At 39.9% G+C, this 21,306-nt stretch overlaps 1 protein-coding gene across 1 annotated transcript in view; it reads right to left on the bottom strand.

Annotated features, from left to right (window-relative positions):
- The window catches only part of TAF1A (TATA-box binding protein associated factor, RNA polymerase I subunit A), a 29,260-nt gene extending 9,157 nt beyond the window's left edge, over positions 1 to 20,103 (bottom strand). Inside the window, exons 1-6 of the mRNA XM_040634485.1 lie at positions 20,023 to 20,103; positions 18,701 to 18,823; positions 16,556 to 16,725; positions 11,267 to 11,380; positions 5,582 to 5,657; positions 1,128 to 1,282 (exon numbers count right to left, since the gene is read on the bottom strand). Coding sequence (XP_040490419.1) covers positions 1,128 to 1,282; positions 5,582 to 5,657; positions 11,267 to 11,380; positions 16,556 to 16,725; positions 18,701 to 18,821 — 636 coding nt within the window. The 5' untranslated portion in view covers positions 18,822 to 18,823; positions 20,023 to 20,103. The remainder of the gene's footprint in view (positions 1 to 1,127; positions 1,283 to 5,581; positions 5,658 to 11,266; positions 11,381 to 16,555; positions 16,726 to 18,700; positions 18,824 to 20,022) is intronic.
- Positions 20,104 to 21,306: the final 1,203 nt, after the last annotated feature.

Genomic DNA, 21,306 nt, shown 5'->3' with positions numbered 1-21,306 from the left:
TATAAAATAAGTCATCATGTCTTAGCTAAATTCTGTAAGATAGCTGTATGAAAGATAATGCACAACTTAACACTGTTGATGGGTACAAAAATTCATTAAAGTGACAAACAGTACTTACTGTAAAGGGAACAATAGAAATGCCAGTTTTCACTTCCACCAGTGTGTGTTACAACCTCGATGGAACACAGATCACTTACAACACAGGTGTTAAGTGGGTTCCCATTTCTTCCTTATCACATTTTTGTTACTGCAAAATGCAGCAACTTCAACCTAGGAACTATTCCTATAAGAAACGAAGTCCTCAAAGGAGGGCACACTAACAACTGAAAAAGACCATACGAAGCAACTAACCTCAGTGCCCGACATAATTTCAGCCACAAAAGGAGCTCATGGGAGCTAGAATTCTTTTCCTTTCATTCCCACCCATATGCAGGAATTTCCAGATTCACTGCCGTGTGGTTTCAGACATTATCTTTTGACAACATAATTATCAGGTTAGCATCCAGGAAACTTTCAAAAAGCCAATTATTTTGAAGATTTATTCCTAGTGCCCATGCCAAGGTTCCCTGTCCTTTTCACACTGACTGTGAGATGACACGGCATGGCACCCTAATGAACTTCCTAAGAGTCATTAGTCTTCATCCCACATATTGTGACCCACTTTCAGATTTTTGTCCCCTGGTCTTCTCTATCCCCACCAAATCGTAAAATATCTCTCTCTGCTTTTCTTCTAAGTTCAGTAAAAATAGTATAGAATTAACATTTATAAACTATATTGATATTTATTTTATAAATATTTCACCATGACACATTATCCAGTGGTGAAGGGGAAAAAAAAAAGTAACATTTACATTAGTAAAATAAAAATTATTCGGACCAAAAAGAGACATATTCTCTCTTTTTAATTTTTAAAAAATTTTTATTTTTTTATTTTAAGTAGTGTCTATACCCTACGCAGGGCTCAAACTCACAACCTGGAAGTCAAGAGTTACACACTCCACTGACCGAGCCAGCCAGGCGCCCCCTCTGTTTTTAAAACAATTTTCTCCATTTAGTTGCCTTCTGATCATAAAGATAAGGCTTATAACAAAATGAGGCTAATAAAACTTTATGAGAAGGCTACTTGCCTCTACGTAACTCTTCACGAAAGGGTCCCAAACGCCGGGAGTTTGAATCAATGCACGAAGGTTTACAGATGTCTTCCAGCTGTGGTCGAACATATTCTGGGATGCTGTGTTATACGCATAATCATCTTCATCTGCCCAAAGAGAAAAGGTTCTTACGAGTCATTCAGTCCTGAGGGCTTTGCTGATAGTAACAGCAATCAGCAAACTATCCACAAGAGAAGTTCAGGCCCTGATGGCTTTGATAGTAACTTCTAACAAAGAATTTTAAAGAATAATATAGTTAAATTATTTATTATTATTAAATATTAAACATTTAAAAAATAATACTAATCCTTTACAAACTCTCCATACCCCCCACCCCACCCCAGTCAGAACGGGAGGAAGTGCACGCATGGGGAGCTTTAAGGATCAATGTAGGTGGCAGCTACATGGATATTTGTTTTAAATTTTAAATTTGTTTAAAATTTTATTTTATTTATTTATTTAATTTTATTTTATCACGCATTTGTTTTGTACATTTTTTCTGCATGCTATATTTCACAATCTTAAAGGATTAAAAGGAAAGTTAGTCCTTCAAAAAAGACAGCTAATAGAAACAAAATACTTTTTATTTTTTGCCACTTTGGGGCAAAAAACCAGCTCTCCCCTCACCCCAAAAGGCATTGGTATTCTCTTCCCAGAGGACCAACTAAATAAATATCAATATGGGCTTGGAAATGAGGTGATAAAGGGAAAGTAGGTAAGAAACTATGTAGAAAGAAAGGAAAAAAAAAAAAAAAGCAGACTCAAGTCAGAATAAGTTGAGTGTGAATTTGCCATGGAAGGGGCTTCCCAGGCAGCAAGTGCATCAAGCCACCCAGGACAGGCCACAGCAACGGAGACAAATCACAAGCCAGCACTGAGCATACAACATGTGTTATGTTCTCGTGAGCCTGGTTATACAGAACTAGTCCTAACGTTTTTTTCTTATTAAACAGATGTTCAGGGTTAAAGATCATCCGAAGAGCTCCACATATTACCCCATCTTTATCTCTTCTTGCTACAGAACAAAGTGTCAGCTGCAGAAAGGCATTGAATCATCTACCCAGTGTGAACGCCATGTTCCAACTGCTTTAATCATCAATGTTTGCTTGAGTTCTACCCAATCAGGTGTAAGAAAAAGGCAAATATTGACTTTAAAACTCATCTAACCTATTAATATCAACAAGCCTTTTTTAAAAGAAATATTATACCAGGCGTTATGGCAAGGTTAACAACAGACATAAGAGAGGTATGTGACCTCAGAAGACCGATTAGTCTAGAAGAGAAACAACACAAAATAAACATGAAAAAACTTAGGACAATAAAAAGCAAGTGATAAAATGCTGAACGATGTAGGCTGAATGCACAGCTAACGTATGAGGGTTGTGGCATGGGAATGACAGATCTAGGGAGTCCTGCAGGGCAGATGGCATTCTAGATGGGGAGGCAAGCTTATCATGATGAAGACAGTATTTCAGAAGTGTCCCGGGAGAGCTCCTACTCAGAAAGAGGGAAAGGAATTTTAAGATTAGTGAACCTACATGCCTATGAAACAAAGGAAATACTACTTACCACATCAGGATAATAGGGAATCACTGCTTATACTTATAAGCCAATATATGCGGGGACTGAGATTTGGATGGAGGATGAGAAAATTAAAAGGGTTGTCCCAGGGAAGCCTTGGAGAAAAACTATACAAGGGAAGGAAGATGCAGAGAATCAAACACAAATCTGTGGAGAGGAGAGGATGCCACCACCACTGGAAGTAAGAGAAAGGGAACTCCATTTGAGAAGTAAGCACACACAGCCAATCCTTGGTGTGGTCAATCAAGAAAACTACCTGTTATGACCTCAGTACAGAAATAAAACAATTTTACCTTGCCCTATTCTCTAAACATACTATTCTGATGAATGATATTATAAAACACGAGCGCCTGGCTGGCTCAGTCAGAAGAGCATGCAACTCTTGACCTCAGCGTTGTGGGTTCAAGCCCCACATTGAGTGTAGAGATTACTTAAAAATAAATAAATAAACATCTTTAAGAAAACATTATCAAACAAACTAAACTCTATTCTAAACACACAGGAAGAAATACTTATTATAGGCAATGATGTCTACTGAAAAAAATTTGTAACTTTTCTTAGAAATATTTTAAAAAGCAATAAATCTAAGATGGCCGTGGACTTAATTTACCAATCATCTAATTTATGTCTGAAAAGTTTGATAAAAACAGAAATATTACAAAGGATGATCAAGAAGTTTACAACAATAGAAATGTCTGCTCTCTACAGTATCTGGGAAGAACCAGGCTCGAAAGTAGGGGAATAAGGTTACTCCTTAAGATCCTGAGTGTCCCTTGTCCACTCTCACCACTGTTGTTCAACACAGTACTAGAAGTCCTAGCCTCAGCAATCAGACAACAAAAGGAGATGAAGGGCATCTGAATCAGCAAAGAAGTAGTTAAACTCTCACTCCTGGCAGATGACATGACAATCTATGTGGAAAACCCAAAAGACTCTACCCCAAAATTGCCAAAACTCATACAGGAATTCAGCAAAGTAAGCAGGATATAAAATCAATGCACAGAAGTCAGTTGCATTTCTATACAATAACAGAGACAGAAGAGGGGCGCCTGGGTGGCACAGCGGTTAAGCGTCTGCCTTCGGCTCAGGGCGTGATCCCGGCGTCATGGGATCGAGCCCCACATCAGGCTCCTCCGCTATGAGCCTGCTTCTTCCTCTCCCCCGCTTGTGTTCCCTCTCTCGCTGGCTGTCTCTATCTCTGTCGAATAAATACATAAAATCTTTAAAAAAAAAAAAAAAAACAATGAGACAGAAGAAAGTGAAATTAAGGAGTCAATCCCGTTTACAATTGCACCAAAAACTGTAAGATACCTAGGAATAAACCTAACCAAAGAGGCAAAGGATCTGTACTCAGAAAACTATAGACCACTCATGAAAGAAATTGAGGAAGACACAAAGAAATGAAAAAACGTTCCATGCTCATGGATTGGAAGAACAAATATTGTTAAAATGTCTATGCTACCTAGAGCAATCTACACATTCAATGCAAATCCTTCAATCCCTATCAAAGTACCATCAACATTTTTCACAGAGCTGGAACAAATAATCCTAAAATTTGTATGGAACTAGAAATGACCCCAAATAACCAAAGGAATGTTGAAAAAGAAAACCAAAGCTGGTGGCATCACAATTCTGGACTTCAAGCCCTATTACAAAGCTATAATCATCAAGACAGTATGGTACTGGCACAAAAACAGACACAGAGATCAATGGAACACAATAGAGAACCCATAAATGGACCCTCAACTCTACGATCAACTAATCTTCGACAAAGCAGAAAAGAATATCCAATGGAAAAAAGACACTCTCTTTAACAACTGGTGTTGGGAAAATTGGACAGCCACATGCAGAAGAATGAAACTAGACCATTTCCTTACACCATACACAAAAATAGACTCAAAATGGATGAAAGACCTAAATGTGTGAGAGGAATCCATCCAAATCCTAGAGGAGAACACAGGCAGCAGCCTCTGTGACCTCAGCCGCAGCAACTTCTTGCTAGACACGTCTCCAAAGGCCAGGGAAACAAAGGCAAAAGAGAACTATTGGGACTTCATCAAGATAAAAAGCTTTTGCACAGCAAAGGAAACAGTTGACAAAACCAAAAGAAAACCAACAAAATGGGAGAAGATATTTGCAAATGTCTTATCAGATAAAGGGCTAGGATCCAAAATCTATAAAGAACTTACCAAACTCAACATCCAAAGAATAATCCAATCAAGAAATGGGCAGACGACATGAACAGACATTTCTCCACAGAAGACATCCAAATGGCCAACAGACATGTGAAAAACTGCTCCACGTCACTTGGCATCAAGCAAACACATATCAAAAGCACAATGCGTACCACCTCCCTATAATCCAGCAATTGCACTACTAGGTATTTACCCCAAAGATACAAATGTAGTGATCCAAGGCAGCCCCTGCACCCCAATGTTTATAGCAGCAATGTCCACGATAACCAAACTATGGAAAGAGCCCAGATGTTCATCAACAGATGACTGGATAAAGAAGATGCAGTATATATGTACAATGGAATATTACCAGCCATTGATGTTGGTGAGGATGTGGAGAAAGGGGAACCTGCTACACTCCTGGTGGGAATGCAGGCTGGCGCAGCTGCTCTGGAAAACAGTATGGAGGTTCCTCAAGAAGTTAAAAATAGAGCTACCCTATAATCCAGCAATTGCACTACTAGGTATTTACCCCAAAGATACAAATGTAGTGATCCAAGGCAGCCCCTGCACCCCAATGTTTATAGCAGCAATGTCCACGATAACCACACTATGGAAAGAGCCCAGATGTTCATCAACAGATGAATGGATAAAGAAGATGTGGTATATATGTACAATGGAAACTAAGATTTCTGTTTGCATCTTCAAGCATTCCATGATGCAGAAGGTATAATGCATGTTGTAAGGAGATCTGCAACAGTAAGAAAAAGCCCAAATAGGTCATTAGATATCCATTAATCCAAAAACTCAGAGAATATATATGCTAGGCTAAGACCTTGGTAGGACACAGATGATGTAACCACATTGTCTCTGTCATCAAAAATGTCAATTTAGTAAAGAGGAAAGATACACGTAATAATTAACATTATGTAAATGAGCTAAATTATATAAACTCACAGAAGACAGTGTGTGATCTGGTGAAACAAACAGGGGCTTTCAAGATAGATAGTCCTGGTTCAGGTGCTTTGTTACTTGCTGTTTGAGTCTTACGGGTTATATGGAACAATTACATCTGAAGGGAACATAACACCTTTCAGAAAGCTGTTATGAAGACTAAATGAGATAATATTTGCATACCACCTAGTGCCTACTTTGGCCCATAGCAGGTAATCAGCACATTATTTTATACACGAAATAATTAACATTATGTAAATGAGCTAAATTATATAAACTCATAGAAGACAGTGTGATCTGGTGAAACAAACAGGGGCTTTCAAGATAAATAGTCCTCGTTCAGGTGCTTTGTTACTTGCTGTTTGAGTCTTACAGGTTATATGGAACAATTACATCTGAAGGGAACATAACACCTTTCAGAAAGCTGTTATGAAGACTAAATGAGATAATATTTGCATACCACCTAGTGCCTACTTTGGCCCATAGCAGGTAATCAGCACATTATTTTATACATGTCATATAAACTCAGAGAAAACATCTTAAGAAGGAGTACTAAACAATGGCATTTATTCAGATGGAAAAGTGAATGCCTGATACAGAAGCTGTAAGAATAAATACACAAAGAATGAGCATCCCAAGTAGGGAGGACACTAAGGAGGGGAATAATGGGAAGTACAGTTAATCATGTGAGTAGAGTCGGAGTTCAAGGCCTTCATCACGAACTATCACAACAATTTCTCAACTGGTCTCTCCAGTCCTGCCCCACTACAATCCACCTTCCACGTGGCTGCCGAAGAAATCTCATTTGTGTAAAAGCCCTCAATGGCTCCCACTGCCTACAGAATAAAATCTAAGCTCCTTCGGGGATGGCACAGAGGGCACGGCTGACTTCCCCAACCGACTTGGAGAGTAACTAAAGCACTGGATACAGGGCTATCAAACTCTCATCGACCCTGCCATTTCCGCCCACCTTCTTCCCTAATAGGCCCAGTGAACACCCACTCACTTTTTCAGCCTCATCTGAAGCATCACTTCTTTCCCTGACTCTCCTATTCATTTCCTCCCAGCACTCTCTGATTCCAGAGAGCTGACCATTCCCCTCCTTTGCCTTCTCACTGTATCTGGCGTTTCTCCTCTGGTACCCGTAATGTATTCCATGTACGTGCCTGTCCCCCTCTACGGCAAGGTCTATTTCTAGCACATTATCTGGAAAATAGCAGTAAGTGGGTTTTTTAAAAATTATTAACAAGAAATGTTTTACTGCCTATCCTAATTATCACTCTCAGACTCTGGAGTGTGAAATAAGGTCTCTTTCAGGTTTCTTCACTTCAACTGAATAGATTCTATGGGCTTAAAAGAACCCAATCAATAATTTAGTTAAAATTTGACCCTCCCTGCCCAATCAAATGACTACCCAGTTTCTTCTTGAAAGAAGAGAAGGGAAGCACACACCGAGACAGGACATTCCTTTTTGCAACTGTTCAGTTCTAAAGTTCTTCCTTATGCAGAACCATAAGCTGCTTCCATTTCAATCCCACTTATAGTAGACCTGGGCTTAACAGACAATAAGATTCTAAGAGAGCACCCAGCACATAAGTAGAAACTCAGAACATTTTTTCTAGTAAGAAAAGAATCCTAAACTGGGGGAAATCACTTTTTTCAAAATAAGAAAGCAGTGAGAATGTAAAATGGTGCAAAGTTAAACGTAGAGTTATCTTCATATATTTTATATTTACTCATATACACATTTGTCTACATTTTATATGTATAAAACACGACCCAACAAATCTACTTCTAGGTATCTACTCAAAGGAATTCGAAACAGGGACTCAAACAGATACTTGTATACCAATGTTCACTGCGGCACTATTTACAACAGCCACAAGGTGGAAATAACCCAAAAACGGATAAACAAAATGTGATAGGTACATACCACAGAATGCTAATGAGTCATAAAAAGCCATAAAAAGTTCTAATGCATGCCACGATATAAATATATCTTGAAAACACTATGTTAAGTGAAATAAGCTAGACACAATAAAACTAATACTATGTGGTTCCACTTACATAAAATATCTAGAATAGGTAAATCGGTAGAACAGAGAATAGATTAGAGGTTACCAGAGGCTGGGAAGACGGAATGGAGAGTAACTGTTTAATGCGTACAGAGTTTACATTTGGGATGATGAAAAAGTTTTGGAAATGCCGGTGATGGTTGCACAACATTGTGAATGTTATTAGTGCCACTGAATTGTACACTTACACTGGTTAAAATAATGTATTTTATGTTATACATATTTTACTGCAATAAAAAAATTAGAAAAAAGGAAAAATCAAAACAAAACAAAAAAAGGACCACAGAATAAATATTTTAGGTTTTGCAGGCCATATGGTCTCTGTCACAACTATTCAACTCTGTCATCTGCCATGCTAAAAGCAGCTGTGACAATGAAATGAATGGGTGTAACTGTGTTTCAATAACTTTATTTAGAGATATTGAAAAAAATTAAAAAGCAAAGCATTTTAAAACTTTATTGAAAAAGGACTCTTTCAGTCAAATATATACCACAGAAAGGGAGCTATCTAACATTCTGGAAACATCTCAATGTTTTTGGATGAGGCTTAAATAAAAAAAAAGAAAATCTGGAGAGGAAGTTCCACCTACACATTAGGAATATTAACACATTTTTATGAATGGAATGAGAGTTAATATTACTAAAATGTCCATACTACCCAAAGCCATCTATAAAGTCAATGTAATCCTGTCAACATTCCAGTGGCATTTTTCACAAAAATAGAAAAAAAAAATCCTAAAATTTGTATGGAACCACAAAAGACCCCAAATAGCCAAAGCAATCCTGAGAAAGAACAAAGCTGGAGACATCACATTTCCTGATGCAAACTATATTATAAAGCTATAGTAATTAAAGCAATACGGTGCTTGCATAAAAACAGACACGAGACCAATGGAACGGAATCAAAAGCCCAGAAATAAAACCACAAATATAGGGCCAACTAACATTTGACAAGGAAGCTAAGAATACTGAAGAGAGAAAAAAGACAGTCTCTTCAATAAAAGGTGCTGGGAAAATCAGATATTCTCAAAATAATGGAATTGGTTCTCTATCTTATACTACTCACAAAAACTAACTCAAAATGAATTAAAGACTTAAATGTTAAGACATGAAACCATAAATCTCCAAGAAGAAAACATAGGAAAAAAGGTCCTTGACATCGGTCTTGGCAATGATTTTTTTTTTTTTAAGATTTTATTTATTTATTTGACAGACACAGTGAGAGAGGGAACACAAGCAAGAGGAGTGTGAGAGGGAGAAGCAGGCTTCCCGTTGAGGGAGCCCGATGTAGGGCTTGATCCCAGGACCCTGGGATCATGACCCAAGCCAAAGGCAGACGCTTAATGGCTGAGCCACCCAGGCGCCCCTTGGCAATGATTTTTTTTGGATATGACACCATAAGCACAAGCAACAAAAGCAAAAATCAACAAATGGTATTATATTAACCTAAAAGGCTTCTGTACAGCAAGAAAAACTATCAACAAAATGAAAAGGTAGTCTACGGAATGGGAGAAAATATCTGCAAGTCATATATCTGATATGGGTTTAATGTCCAAAATAAATACGAAATTCATACAATTCCATAACAAAAAACCCCAGGAGTGCCTGGCTGGCTTGGTCAGTGAAGCATGTGACTCTTGATCTCAGTGTCGTGAGTTCAAGTTCCACGACGGATGTAGAGTTAATAAGTAAAACTTAAAAAAAAATACATATATATATATATCACATTCAATTACAAAAATGGGCAGAGGACTTGAATAGACATTTCTCCAAAGACACACAATTGGCCAACAAGTACATAAAAAGGTGTTCAACATCATTAGCCATTAGGGAAATGTAAATCAAAACCAGAATGAGTTATCATCTCACATTTATCAGAATGGCTATTTTTTTTTTTTAAGATTTTATTTATTTGACACAGAGACAGCCAGTGAGAGAATGACAAGCAGGGGGAGTGGGAGAGGAAGAAGCAGGCTCCCAGCAGAGGAGCCTGATGTGAGGCTCGATCCCAAAACGCCAGGATCACGCCCTGAGCCGAAGGCAGACGCTTAACGACTGAGCCACCCAGGCGCCCCAGAATGGCTATTATTAAAACAAGAGATAACAAATGCTGGCTAAGATGTGGAGAAAATGGAACCCATGTACCCTACTGATGAGAATATAAATATAGCCACTATGGAAAACAGGACAGAGGTTTCTCAGAAAAACTAAAAGCAGAACTACATACGATCCAGCAATTCCACTTCTGGGTCTATATCCAAAGGAAATGAAATCACTATCTTAGAGATTTCTGTTCTCCCACGTTCACTGCAGCATTATTCACAATAGCCAAGACATGGAAACAGCTACGTGTCCATCTACTGGAGGAATACATAAAATGTCATCTATGTCTCCATAAACACATATACACAATGGAGTACTATTCAATAATAAAAAAAAAAAAAAAGGAAATCCTGCCATTTGGTTAACATGTGGTGGATGGACTCTGAGGGCATTATGTTAAGTGAAATAAGTCAGAAAAAGACAAATATTGTATGATCTCACCACTTACACGTGGAATCTAAAACCATCAAACTCAGAGAGAGTAGAATGGTGGCTGAGGGGTGCAGGAAATGGGGATGTAGGTCAAAGGGGACAAACTTTCAGAGAGAAGATGTATAAATTCCAGGGATCTGATGTACGAGATGGTAACCATAATCAGTAACACTGGATTGAATACTTGAAAAGTTGCTATGACAGCAGAGCTTTAACGTTCTCACCACAGCAACAACAAAGTGGTACTATGTGAGGGGACAGATGTGTTAACTAACCTTATGTGGTAAACATTTCATAATAAATACATGGATCAAATCATCACACTGTATGCCTTAAACTCACACAATGTTATATGTTGATTATTATCTCAATAAGGCTGGGGAAAAAAACCCGTTTTCACATATTCAAATTCCCAATTTGTTTTAGTTCTTTCCTTTTTCTAAAAGCACCAATTCCTACAGAATGACTTAAGCAAATGGCTGAAATGACTTAAGCAAAAATGTTAGAATTTGGCCCATCATCATAATGAAGCACAAGGGCCATCACTCAAGGACTGGTTTTGGCGGCCAGAGACATACAAAGAGAAGGTATTTTCTCTCAGAGAACAAGGTAGGTAGCCGGAAATGAAGAAGCAAATGGTTTTCACAAGATGACTTCCTTTCAGCCTCTTTTATCTATCCAAGTGTCCTACTCTTTTCCATACTTTTTACATGATTACCTACCTTACTACTGAGACAAACAATTTCTTTAAAAAATGAACACTGCAAATGTAAATTCACAAAACCTGCATTCTCACCTTTAAGTAATTCATGACACCAATATTTTTCATCCTGTCAGCAAAGGTATTGAACGTCTCCACACTGCTTTTGGGATGATAAAATAGAATTTCACTTCCGAGCTTCCAAATAATCTGTCAAAACAGAAATTACTAATAAATATGTAAAATCCTTGCCTTAACAAATTTTAAGAATGCTATTTTTTTTCTGCTTACCACCTGTAATTCATTTTCCTAGGTACCACTACTGCCAATATTTTGCTGTTTCTCATTTCACCCAGTAAAACTAAATATCGTATCTTATGCGATAAAGTTTTTTTCCATCCATTAAATTAAAATACCAGACGCCTATACTAGTGCCATTTTAAAGTTTGTAGTCTAAAGAAGGTAGGAAGTTAAGATCCATATTGAAGAGAGAATTTTTAATTAGAATACGGGCAAGTATATTAAAGTCAGAAAACTTGGATTTCTATCAGCACTGGCTTCTTCACTGCTCTTGGTCTCATCTTTATTATCTACAAAATGACAGCAATGGACTAGATGTTTCCTGAGATCCACCAAACTCGATAACTCTGGACTATATTTAATCTATATTTAGAACTCCAACTTAAAATTTGTCATCAGTTACAGTCAAATTTTAATAAAATATATTTTCTCCCAGAGCACCAAAACTTTGGTGACAGAACCTGGAGCCCTTCTTTTTCATGGGACTGAATCTATTTCTCTCAACCCAATTTAAAGTATTTCTTTTTTTTTTTTTGTTAAGATTTTATTTATTTATTTGACAGCGATAGAGACAGCCAGCAAGAGAGGGAACACAAGCAGGGGGAGTGGGAGAGGAAGAAGCAGGCTCGCAGCGGAGGAGCCTGATGTGGGGCTCGATCCCAGAACGCCGGGATCACGCCCTGAGCCGAAAGCAGATGCTTAAGGACTGAGTCACCCAGGCGCCCCTAAAGTATTTCATTTTTTTAAAAAAGATTTTGTTTATTTATTTATTTGACACAGAGAGAGAGAGAGTTCATGCCCAAGCAAGGGGGAGGGGCAGAGGGAGAATGTGGGGCTGGATCCCAGGACTTTGGGATCATGACCTGAGCCAAAGGCAGACGCTTAACCGAGTCACCCAGGTGCCCCTAAAGTATTTCATTATTGACCTCAAAGTAAATTTAAGAGAATTTTAAATCAATTCTTTCTGTGAACATACACATTAGTTGTTTGGTATGATCCTAAAACTTACCTTCCCAACTCAGAAAGAGAGATCAAGATTTCCTTTGTAGAACAACCAAACTATAGCATTTTGGAACTTAAAAATTGTAGATTATCTATCACAGTTGTTCTTAAACCTAGTTGTACATCAGAATTACCTAGGACACCTGTTTAAAATATTCTAGGGATGCAGACTCTGATTCAGTAAGGGGTGGAGCATAAGAATCTGTATTTTCTTTTTTAAGATTTTATTTATTCATTTGAGAGAGAGAGAGACAAAGCACGAGCAGTGGAGGAGGCAGAGGGAGAAGCAGACTCCCCACTGAGCAGCGAGCCCGATGCAAGGCTCGATCCCAGGACCCTGGGATCATGACCTGAGCCGAAGGCAGATGCTTAACCAACTGAGCCACCCAGGTGCCCCAAGAATCTGTATTTTCAACAAAAGCCCTAGCTAATTCAAAAAATGGTAGACAGGGGCACCTGGGTGGCTCAGTTGGTTAAGTGGCTGACTTCGGCTTAGGTCGTGATCGGGTGGCTTAGGTCGTGATCGGGGTGGCTCAGGTCGTGAGCAGGGTCATGGGATGGAGACCCCTGTTGGGTTCCGCACTCAGCAGGGAGTCAGCTTCTCCCTCTCCCTTCGCCCCTCCCCTCATTCGTGCTCTGTCCCTCTTTCTCTCTCTCAAATAAATAAAATCTTAAAAAAGAAAAGAGGCAGACAAGTATCTGAAAACCAATGATTCAAATCCTTCATTTTATAACACAAATTTTGAAGAGAAAGAACATATAACTTGTCCCGTGTTTTATAGATGCAAATAGCTTTGTCCATAAACTAAATTTTCAACCAATAGTTAAATTTTCTTTGCTCAGATTTTTTTTTTGGCTCTACTAAATATCTAAATGGTACAATGCTCACTGTATTGTAAAAGCTACTTGAAATATTCATGTGAAGTTATTCATGGATAAACTGTATTTTACTGAACAAATTTAAAAATACATGTCAGGCCCTGTTCTAGATCCCTCCCCTCATGGAATTTACATTCTATTGTAGAGAGACAGACAAGAACCAAGAAACAGAATAATTAAATTGCAAGTATCGTGGGCAAAGAATGGAGCAGGCGAAGAGGATCAGAAGTGACAGCTGGAAAGTGCAGGGGCCGATATGGAGTTGCAATTTTAAATAGTCACAAGAAGCCTCACTGAAAATGAGACTTGACAGATAACAGATAACCATAGTGATATCTGAAGACAGACCTTTCCAAGTAAGGCAAAGGCAATCAGGCAAAAGTACACATGACCCGTTCAAGCAAGAACAAGGAGCTAGTGAGTTTGGAGGACAAAACAAAACAAATATCTGAGTAACAGGAAATGAGGTTAGAGAGGTCATAGGGGGAAAGGGAGTGAGCGGATCAAAGAGAACCTGCAGGCAATCATAAGGACGCTGGCTGTTACTCTGAGTGAAATGGGAAGTCATTATACTCTGCAGCACAGAAGTGATACGATCTGACTTGTGTTTTAAAGGGATCACGTTGCATCATTAGTCACTGGGGAAATACGAATCAAAACCACAATGAGATACCACTCCACAACCACTAGGACAGCTATAATCAGAAAGACAGACGATAACAAAAGTTGGCAAGGATGGGGAGAAATCGGAACCCTCACGGATTGCTGGTGGGAATGTGAAACGGTGCAGCCACTTTGGAAAACAGTCTGGTAGTTCCTCAAGAGGTGAAACACAGTTACCATGTGACCCAGGCCTCCACTCCTAGGTACACACCCAAGAGAAATTTCAACAAACATCCATAACAAAAACACGTACATGAATGTGCATAGCAGTATTATTCATAGTGCAAATGACCCAAATGTCTAACTGATGAAGTGATACATAAAATGTGATGAAATATTACTTTGCAATAAAAAGGAATGAAGTACTGGGGCGCCTGGTGGCTCAGTCAGTTGAGCCTCTGACCCTGGATTTCAGCTCAGGGCATGATCTCAGGGTCATGAGACTGAGCCCTGCATTGGGCTCTGTGCTTAGCGCGGAGTCCGCTTGTCCCTCTTCTGCCCCCCTCTGCCCCTCCCCCTGCACGCGCACGCACTCTCTCCCGCTCTAGGAAATAAATTAAAAAAAAAAAAAAGGAATGAAGTACTCATATATACTGCAATAAGGCTAAACGTGAAAACATTATGTTCAGGGGAAAGATGTCAGGCACAAAGATCATATACTATGAAATTCACTTATATGGAATATCCAGAATAGAAAGTAGATCCGTGGTCGCCAGGGGCTGGGGAGTGGGGTAAGGAGGGGTGGAATGGCAAGTGACTGCAAGCAGACACAGGGTTGTTTTGGGGGTGGGGGAGCAAAACTGTTTGAAATTTAGACTGTGGTAATGGCTGCACATCTCTGTGAATCTGTGAAAAAATATTGAATTGTACAATTTAAATGTGTGAACTGTACGGTGCGTGAATTATAAAACTATTTTTTTTTTAAGATTTTATTTATTTATTTGACAGAGATAGAGACAGCCAGCGAGAGAGGCAACACAAGCAGGGGGAGTGGGAGAGGAAGAAGCAGGCTCCCAGTGAAGAAGCCTGATGTGGGGCTCAATCCCAGAACTACGGGATCACGCCCTGAGCTGAAGGCAGATGCTTAATGACTGAGCCACCCAGGCGACCCTTAAAACTATTTTTTTAAAAGGATCACCCTGGTCCCTTTGTTGAAAAGAGACTAGGGATTGCAGGAGGACAAGCCGTCGTCTAAGTCAGGGGACAGTGGCTTGGATCAACGTGCAGCAATGCAGGTGGTGAGAAGTATTCAGACTGAATTTTTTTTTTTTAAGATTGTATTTATTTGACAGAGAGATAGCGCACATAAGCAGGGGGAGCAGCAGGCAGAGGGAAAGGAACAAGCAGACTCCCCGACGAGCGGGGAGCCCCATGTGTGGCTCAATCCCAGGCCCCCGCGATCATGACATGAGCCGAAGTCAGACGCTCAACCAACTGAACGAGCCAGGCATCCCTCGGACTGAATTTCTAATGTAGAGCCAAAAGGACTTTTTGATGGTTTGGATATGGGGTATGAAAGAAAGGGAACTTCAGAATCTGGCTCCAGCGACTGGATACATAAAATACCCATCACTGGAGATGAGGAAAATTAGGTTTGATGGTGAAGATCAGAAGACCCATTTTAGATATGTTAGTGTAACAGGACTGTTAGATATCCAAGCGGTGACGTGGAATAAACAGCTGGATACAGGAACACGGATGTGAAGTGATGTCAGGGCCAAGATATACAAATGGGAATCGTCCATCATAGAGACTAAATTTAAGGCCATGAAACTGAATGAGCTCATCAGGAGTGAGTTCAGATAAAGAAGAGGACTAAGAATTGAGTTCCGGGGAACTCCCAAGTCAAAAGGCCAGGAAGAAGAGGAGCCTTCACAGAAGGAGGCTGAGGAAGGCCAGTGAGGCCAGAGAAAACCGAGACTGTTCTAGTGTCCTAGAGGCCAGATGAAGACAGTTTATCACACAGGAGGGAGTGATCTACTGTCTTAAAGCCTGCTGACAGAGCAAGTTATATGAGCACTGAGAACTGGGTACTATTGACCTTGACAAAGTAATCTGGAAGAAATGGTGATGCTGGTGGTCGGGGGAGCCTAACTGGAGAGGGTTTAGAGAGAACAAGTATACACATTCTTTCAAGGAGTTTTGCTGAAAGCAGAAGTGGAAAACTGGGGCACACCTGGGGAGGAAGTGGGGGTCAAGAGATGATTTTAAGATGGAAGAAATAACATGTCTGTAGGACAGGAAACATCCCTACAGAGTGGGGAAAATAATGACACAGGGAAGAAGGAAGAATATATGAAGGAAGGAATGAATAGTGGGGAATCCAAGAATTCAGACTATTTTGAGTTTCCTTTAAAATCCTAATAAGTAAAAAGAAGTGCGAGAAACAACATCCCAATACAAACCCTCCACCCAAAACTACTTTTAGTAGCTTTTAGAAAAATCAATTTGAGATCTTGCAAAAGCTCTTCAGGGGGCACTCCACAGGCAGAAACGCTCCGGTACCTGCGATGTTCACCAGCGGACTCACAGGCCACTTACCTCGGGTGCCGCCTGCCTCTTGTGGCTGTCCGAATCTTCCAAGATCTGGAAGTAACTGTGCATGTAGTCGGCAGCTTGCTGCCACTGGTGCTTCAGCAGCGCTTCTTGGATAAAACCCAAACAAGCACTTGTTGTCTGAGCAAAATCCTTCTCCTTTTTCCCTCCAGTTTCTACAGATTAAAGAGAAGAGTCTTTACCCACAGCGATGCCAAGTCAAGTTTAAAAAACTGATTTCTGACAAGCCATTGTTTTGGGGTTTTTTTTACAGAGTTCCTTCCCTTGTTATTTCCAGTAATTTTTTTTCAAAGATTTATTTGACAGAGAGAGAGAGCGCGCGCACGCACGCGCACACACACACCCAAGCAGGGGGAGTGGCAGGCAGAAGGAGGCTCCCTGCTGAGCAAGGAGCCTGATGTGGGGCTCCATCCCAGGACCCTGGGATCATGACCTGACCTGAAGGCAGACACTTAACCTGAGCCATCCAGGCACCCTCAACAAATAGTTTTTGAGCACCATTTTGAGCCAAATACTATTCTAGGTACTCAACATATAGTTTCAATCCAGATTAATCCAGTTTTAATCCAGATCCCTTGCCTTCAAAGTTTTTATTCTAGGGGGCATATCCTTCAGAACCCTGAAAGAAATCTACTAGAATTTTTTAAAAAAAGGCAATTGCTAGGCAATTTTGTTTTCCTATTATGGTTATTTATTACTACAATGTCAATATTACCTGAAATTATTTTCTCATTGCAGATGTGAAGTATTTTGGGCTTAACAGGCTATCCATAACTTAGGAAACATTTCTAAGCATGTAAATTCTTGTCTTAAACCTACCTGCTTTCAGACAGACTCAAGCACTCTACAGAACACCGATGACAGAAACATGCTCAAGTATGTCTTAACTAGCAAGAACTTTAGTTACTAGTTACCTGCAATGGAGGGAAATAGCACTCCCTCTGAAGTGCCATCCATTCAAACCTTGTTTAAACCATGTGCATTTATTAGCAAAAATAAAATGAAAGGAAAGAAACTTATTTTTCCAACACCTGCTATGCATGAGGTTCTGTGCTAGGCACTTTACATATATTATCTCATTTTTAAAATTGTATTTCAGTTATTGGATGTATAAGCCTTGAGATCCGAAAGACGTGGGTTTAACTCCTGATACCAACACTTAGAGTTTAACTTCTTTGAAATTCATTTCCCTCATCTCTAAACTGCCCAGCACATGGATTTGAGCATTAATTTCCCAAGATAACTAAATGAGATAATATTTAGACTGAAAGATAAAGAAATAGGAGCAAGTTCTAGGAGCTAAAGAATCTCAATCAAGGGGGAAGATGGCTAGGCTAAGAGAGATCTATTTGAAGGCATTAAGTGTCAGTTTTAATACATTCCCCCAGAACTACACCATCCAACATGCCCATATACAGATAACCACTTCTTTTATATATTCTTACAAGAAATATATCCCACAGAAACTCTTGCTTATATTTACATTTATATGGAGGAAAATATTATTTTTTTGAAACCCATTATAGATCAATTCTATTAGGAATAATTTCAATGCAATTCAACAGAAATTTCTTTTTCTTTTTTTTTTTTTTAAGATTATATTTATTTATTTAACAGAGAGAAACAGCCAGCGAGAGAGGGAACACAAACAGGAGGAGTGGAAGAGGAAGAAGCAGGCTCCCAGCAGAGGAGCCCGATGTGGGGCTTGATCCCAGAACGCTGGGATCACGCCCTGAGCCGAAGGCAGTCGCTTAACGACTGAGCCACCCAGGCGCTCCTCAACAGAAATTTCTTAAAAACACTTCCTACATATGTACTCCTCAATGGCCAAATTTTCTTCATCTATGTATCTCTAATATTTAGCCAATGCTAGGCATATAAGTACCTAGTAAGTATTGCTAGAGAAAAAAAAAGTATATCTACCATGATACAGACTGTTATTAGTTCAAAGGAAAAGCAGAAAAAAAGAACTATTCTTTTTATGATTTTTTTGCTTACAGCCTCAAAGACCCTCGTATAGTCCCATCTTGAAAACTGAATAAACCAGCTTGGTTATTCACTTTGTATCCATATTGAGTCTTATCATCTCCTTGCATTAAAGATAAAATGGCTATGTGTTATTTTACTTACCCACAGTCCCTATATGCTTTTGGAGCCAAGGAAAAGACATTCCTGTACCAGAGAATACACATGATTCTTCCTTGTCATCCTCTGTCTTGGACCTTATCAATTCTTCACTGAAATCACTCATACCTGTTCCAAATTGAGAATATCAGTTACTTTCTGTACATCTTATTTCACAGCCTTCTTAGTTATACAGAAAAACTGCCATCTTTTTATCATTTGATCAGTGAAATTAATTCTACCAGGTACCTCCTTTAAAGTTAAGAAATAAAATTATGTCAGCAACAGCCAAAATAATATGATCCGTTCAAAAAAAATTTTAATCTTTACTCCTATGTTACAAGAACATACAAAGATAGATAAGATACTGCTCCTTAATTTAAAAACACACACACAACTCAAGTCTAGAGGAAGAAATAGCAAAATGACACATAATAATATAACAATACAAGCACAATACTAGGAGTAGTAGTTAATACATATAGGTCCTTTCCTATACAACAAGCATATAAATTATCTCATTTAATCCTTATAAAAATCCTGAGGAAAGTACTATTATTTTCTTCCATTTTCATGTTGAAAAAAACTGAGGGGCTTAATTAAATTATATAACCTGACCCAACATCATAAGAAAGATGAAGACAATATTCTAGGAACTAGAATATCAAACTCTTTGGCATGAATAGAGTCTTGGGTCCGCGTCGAGGAGGGGGTCGCAAGACAAAACCAATGACGGGAAAAGAATCTAGGAGAGCCATACACCCAGCTAAGTGTGGACTTAATCCTCAAGTTGCTCAGGGCTCCTGTCCCTCTTTCCCTAATAATCCAACTGATTTTTAGGTCCTGCTGATACTACCTGCCGGAATTTCTCCGATTTTCCCTCTTCTCCGCAGTCCTACACCATTACCCTAGTTTAGGACATCTTCAAACTGTGTCTCCATCACTAAATTAGCTTTCCAACTAGTTATCCCGCCTCAAATTCTGCTCCTCCATATTACAGCCGGAGTACACCCTTTAAAATCACATTCTGTGGTTTAGGAGCATGGGTTTGAAGTAACACCTAAATTTGCATCCGACGCACAAGTACTTTAACGAGCCCTTACAAGAAGAAGCTCTCTCTTCCCAAATTCTCAAAAACTAAGTTGGTGCCGGTCAGTTGCCACGGTAACCGCCATAGCTTCTTCACCCCTTCCGCCTCGTTCTCAGAAATAAAGGTTTCAGAACATCAGGAGAAAATATCAGCAGAACATGGGTGAATCCTAGCACAGTCCTTCCGGTTCTACTTTGAACGGTGGCAATGACTGATGAACAGATAAAGCGGCACTTACCTGCCTAACGCCCAATCTTTCCTGCAGCTATAAATGCAGCCTCTCAACTGGGGAACAGCGTGAGCAAGCGGCACCGGAAGCGGAGTTAGAGACGGCTTCGTGTGAACATGCGCAAAGCCCGCCTGCTCTTTCAGGCGGCACGCAGACGCGGCTCCGCCCCTAACTCCTCCTTCCGCGGCGGAGGCGTCGCCATCCATGCTCGACCCGGAAGCGACCGCGGGCCGCTGCCCTCCCTTTGGGTTGGTCCTGATCTTACAACTTAGTCTGTCCCAGTGGGAAAATGCGAGACTTTAAATGCAACTGGAGACTGAGAAGAGGCTGGTTGAGGTGAGCGGTCAAAAAAGCAGAATGTCACTTTACCCTAATAATGCAGTGTACCGGGACCTTAAAATTTGTGCTTGGCTCAAGGGCGCACGGCGCCAGCCTCAGAGGCGTGGCTGGTGGTCCTGACCAAGATAAATCAGCTTAACCTCTGAATTGCTTCCTGGAAATCTTTTTTTCTCTTTGATTAAAGTTTTAGCTTTGAATTTAAGGGATTTGACACACACCCACCCCGCCCCACCCCCCAAAAAATGTGGGCAAGAATGTCTTTTTCCCTCGCAACGGAGATGGCTCTGGGGACACATCTGGGGTCACTTTTCATGAGGAACACTGATGAACTTACACGGAAGAGGGGTCAAAAGTAAGATGGTTAAATGTGAAATGAGGGAAAGTTCAGGAGTTCTGGGGAAGATGCCCCTGAAGAAGCAGAGACTCATGGGAACACAGTATGTATCTCCACATTTTGGAGGTTTGGTCTGTTAAAGAAGGGTCAGACCATTTTTCCATTGGGTCAGAGAAAAGAACTAGAACTAAGGAGTAAAAGTTAAAAGGAGGTAGCTTTAAAGTCATTACAAAGATTTTGTTCATACCTAAGGCTGCACGAATAATGGCATAGGCTCCACAAGAATCTTTGGGTTTTCCCTACGCTGAAAGTGAACCATTTGAACAGAATCAGAGTATTGTGGAATTGATTAAAGGACGTAGTAAGAATTTCTACAGGAATTCCTTTTTTTTTTTTTTAAGATTTTATTTATTTATTTGACAGGGACAGCCAGCAGAGAGGGAACACAAGCAGGGGGAGTGGGAGAGGACGAGCCTGATGGGGGCTCGATCCCAGAACGCTGGGATCACGCCCTGAGCCGAAGGCAGACGCTTAACGACTGCGCCACCCAGGCGCGCCTCTACAGGAATTCCTTAAAATGCCTGAAAAACTTGATTCTGCGTTTTCCTCATGAACACCAT

Source organism: Ursus maritimus, unplaced genomic scaffold, assembly GCF_017311325.1.
Source record: "Ursus maritimus isolate PB19 unplaced genomic scaffold, ASM1731132v1 scaffold_2, whole genome shotgun sequence".
Lineage (NCBI taxonomy): Eukaryota > Metazoa > Chordata > Mammalia > Carnivora > Ursidae > Ursus > Ursus maritimus.
Note: the sequence above shows the minus strand (reverse complement) of the source record. Positions and strands in the feature narration are given on the sequence as shown.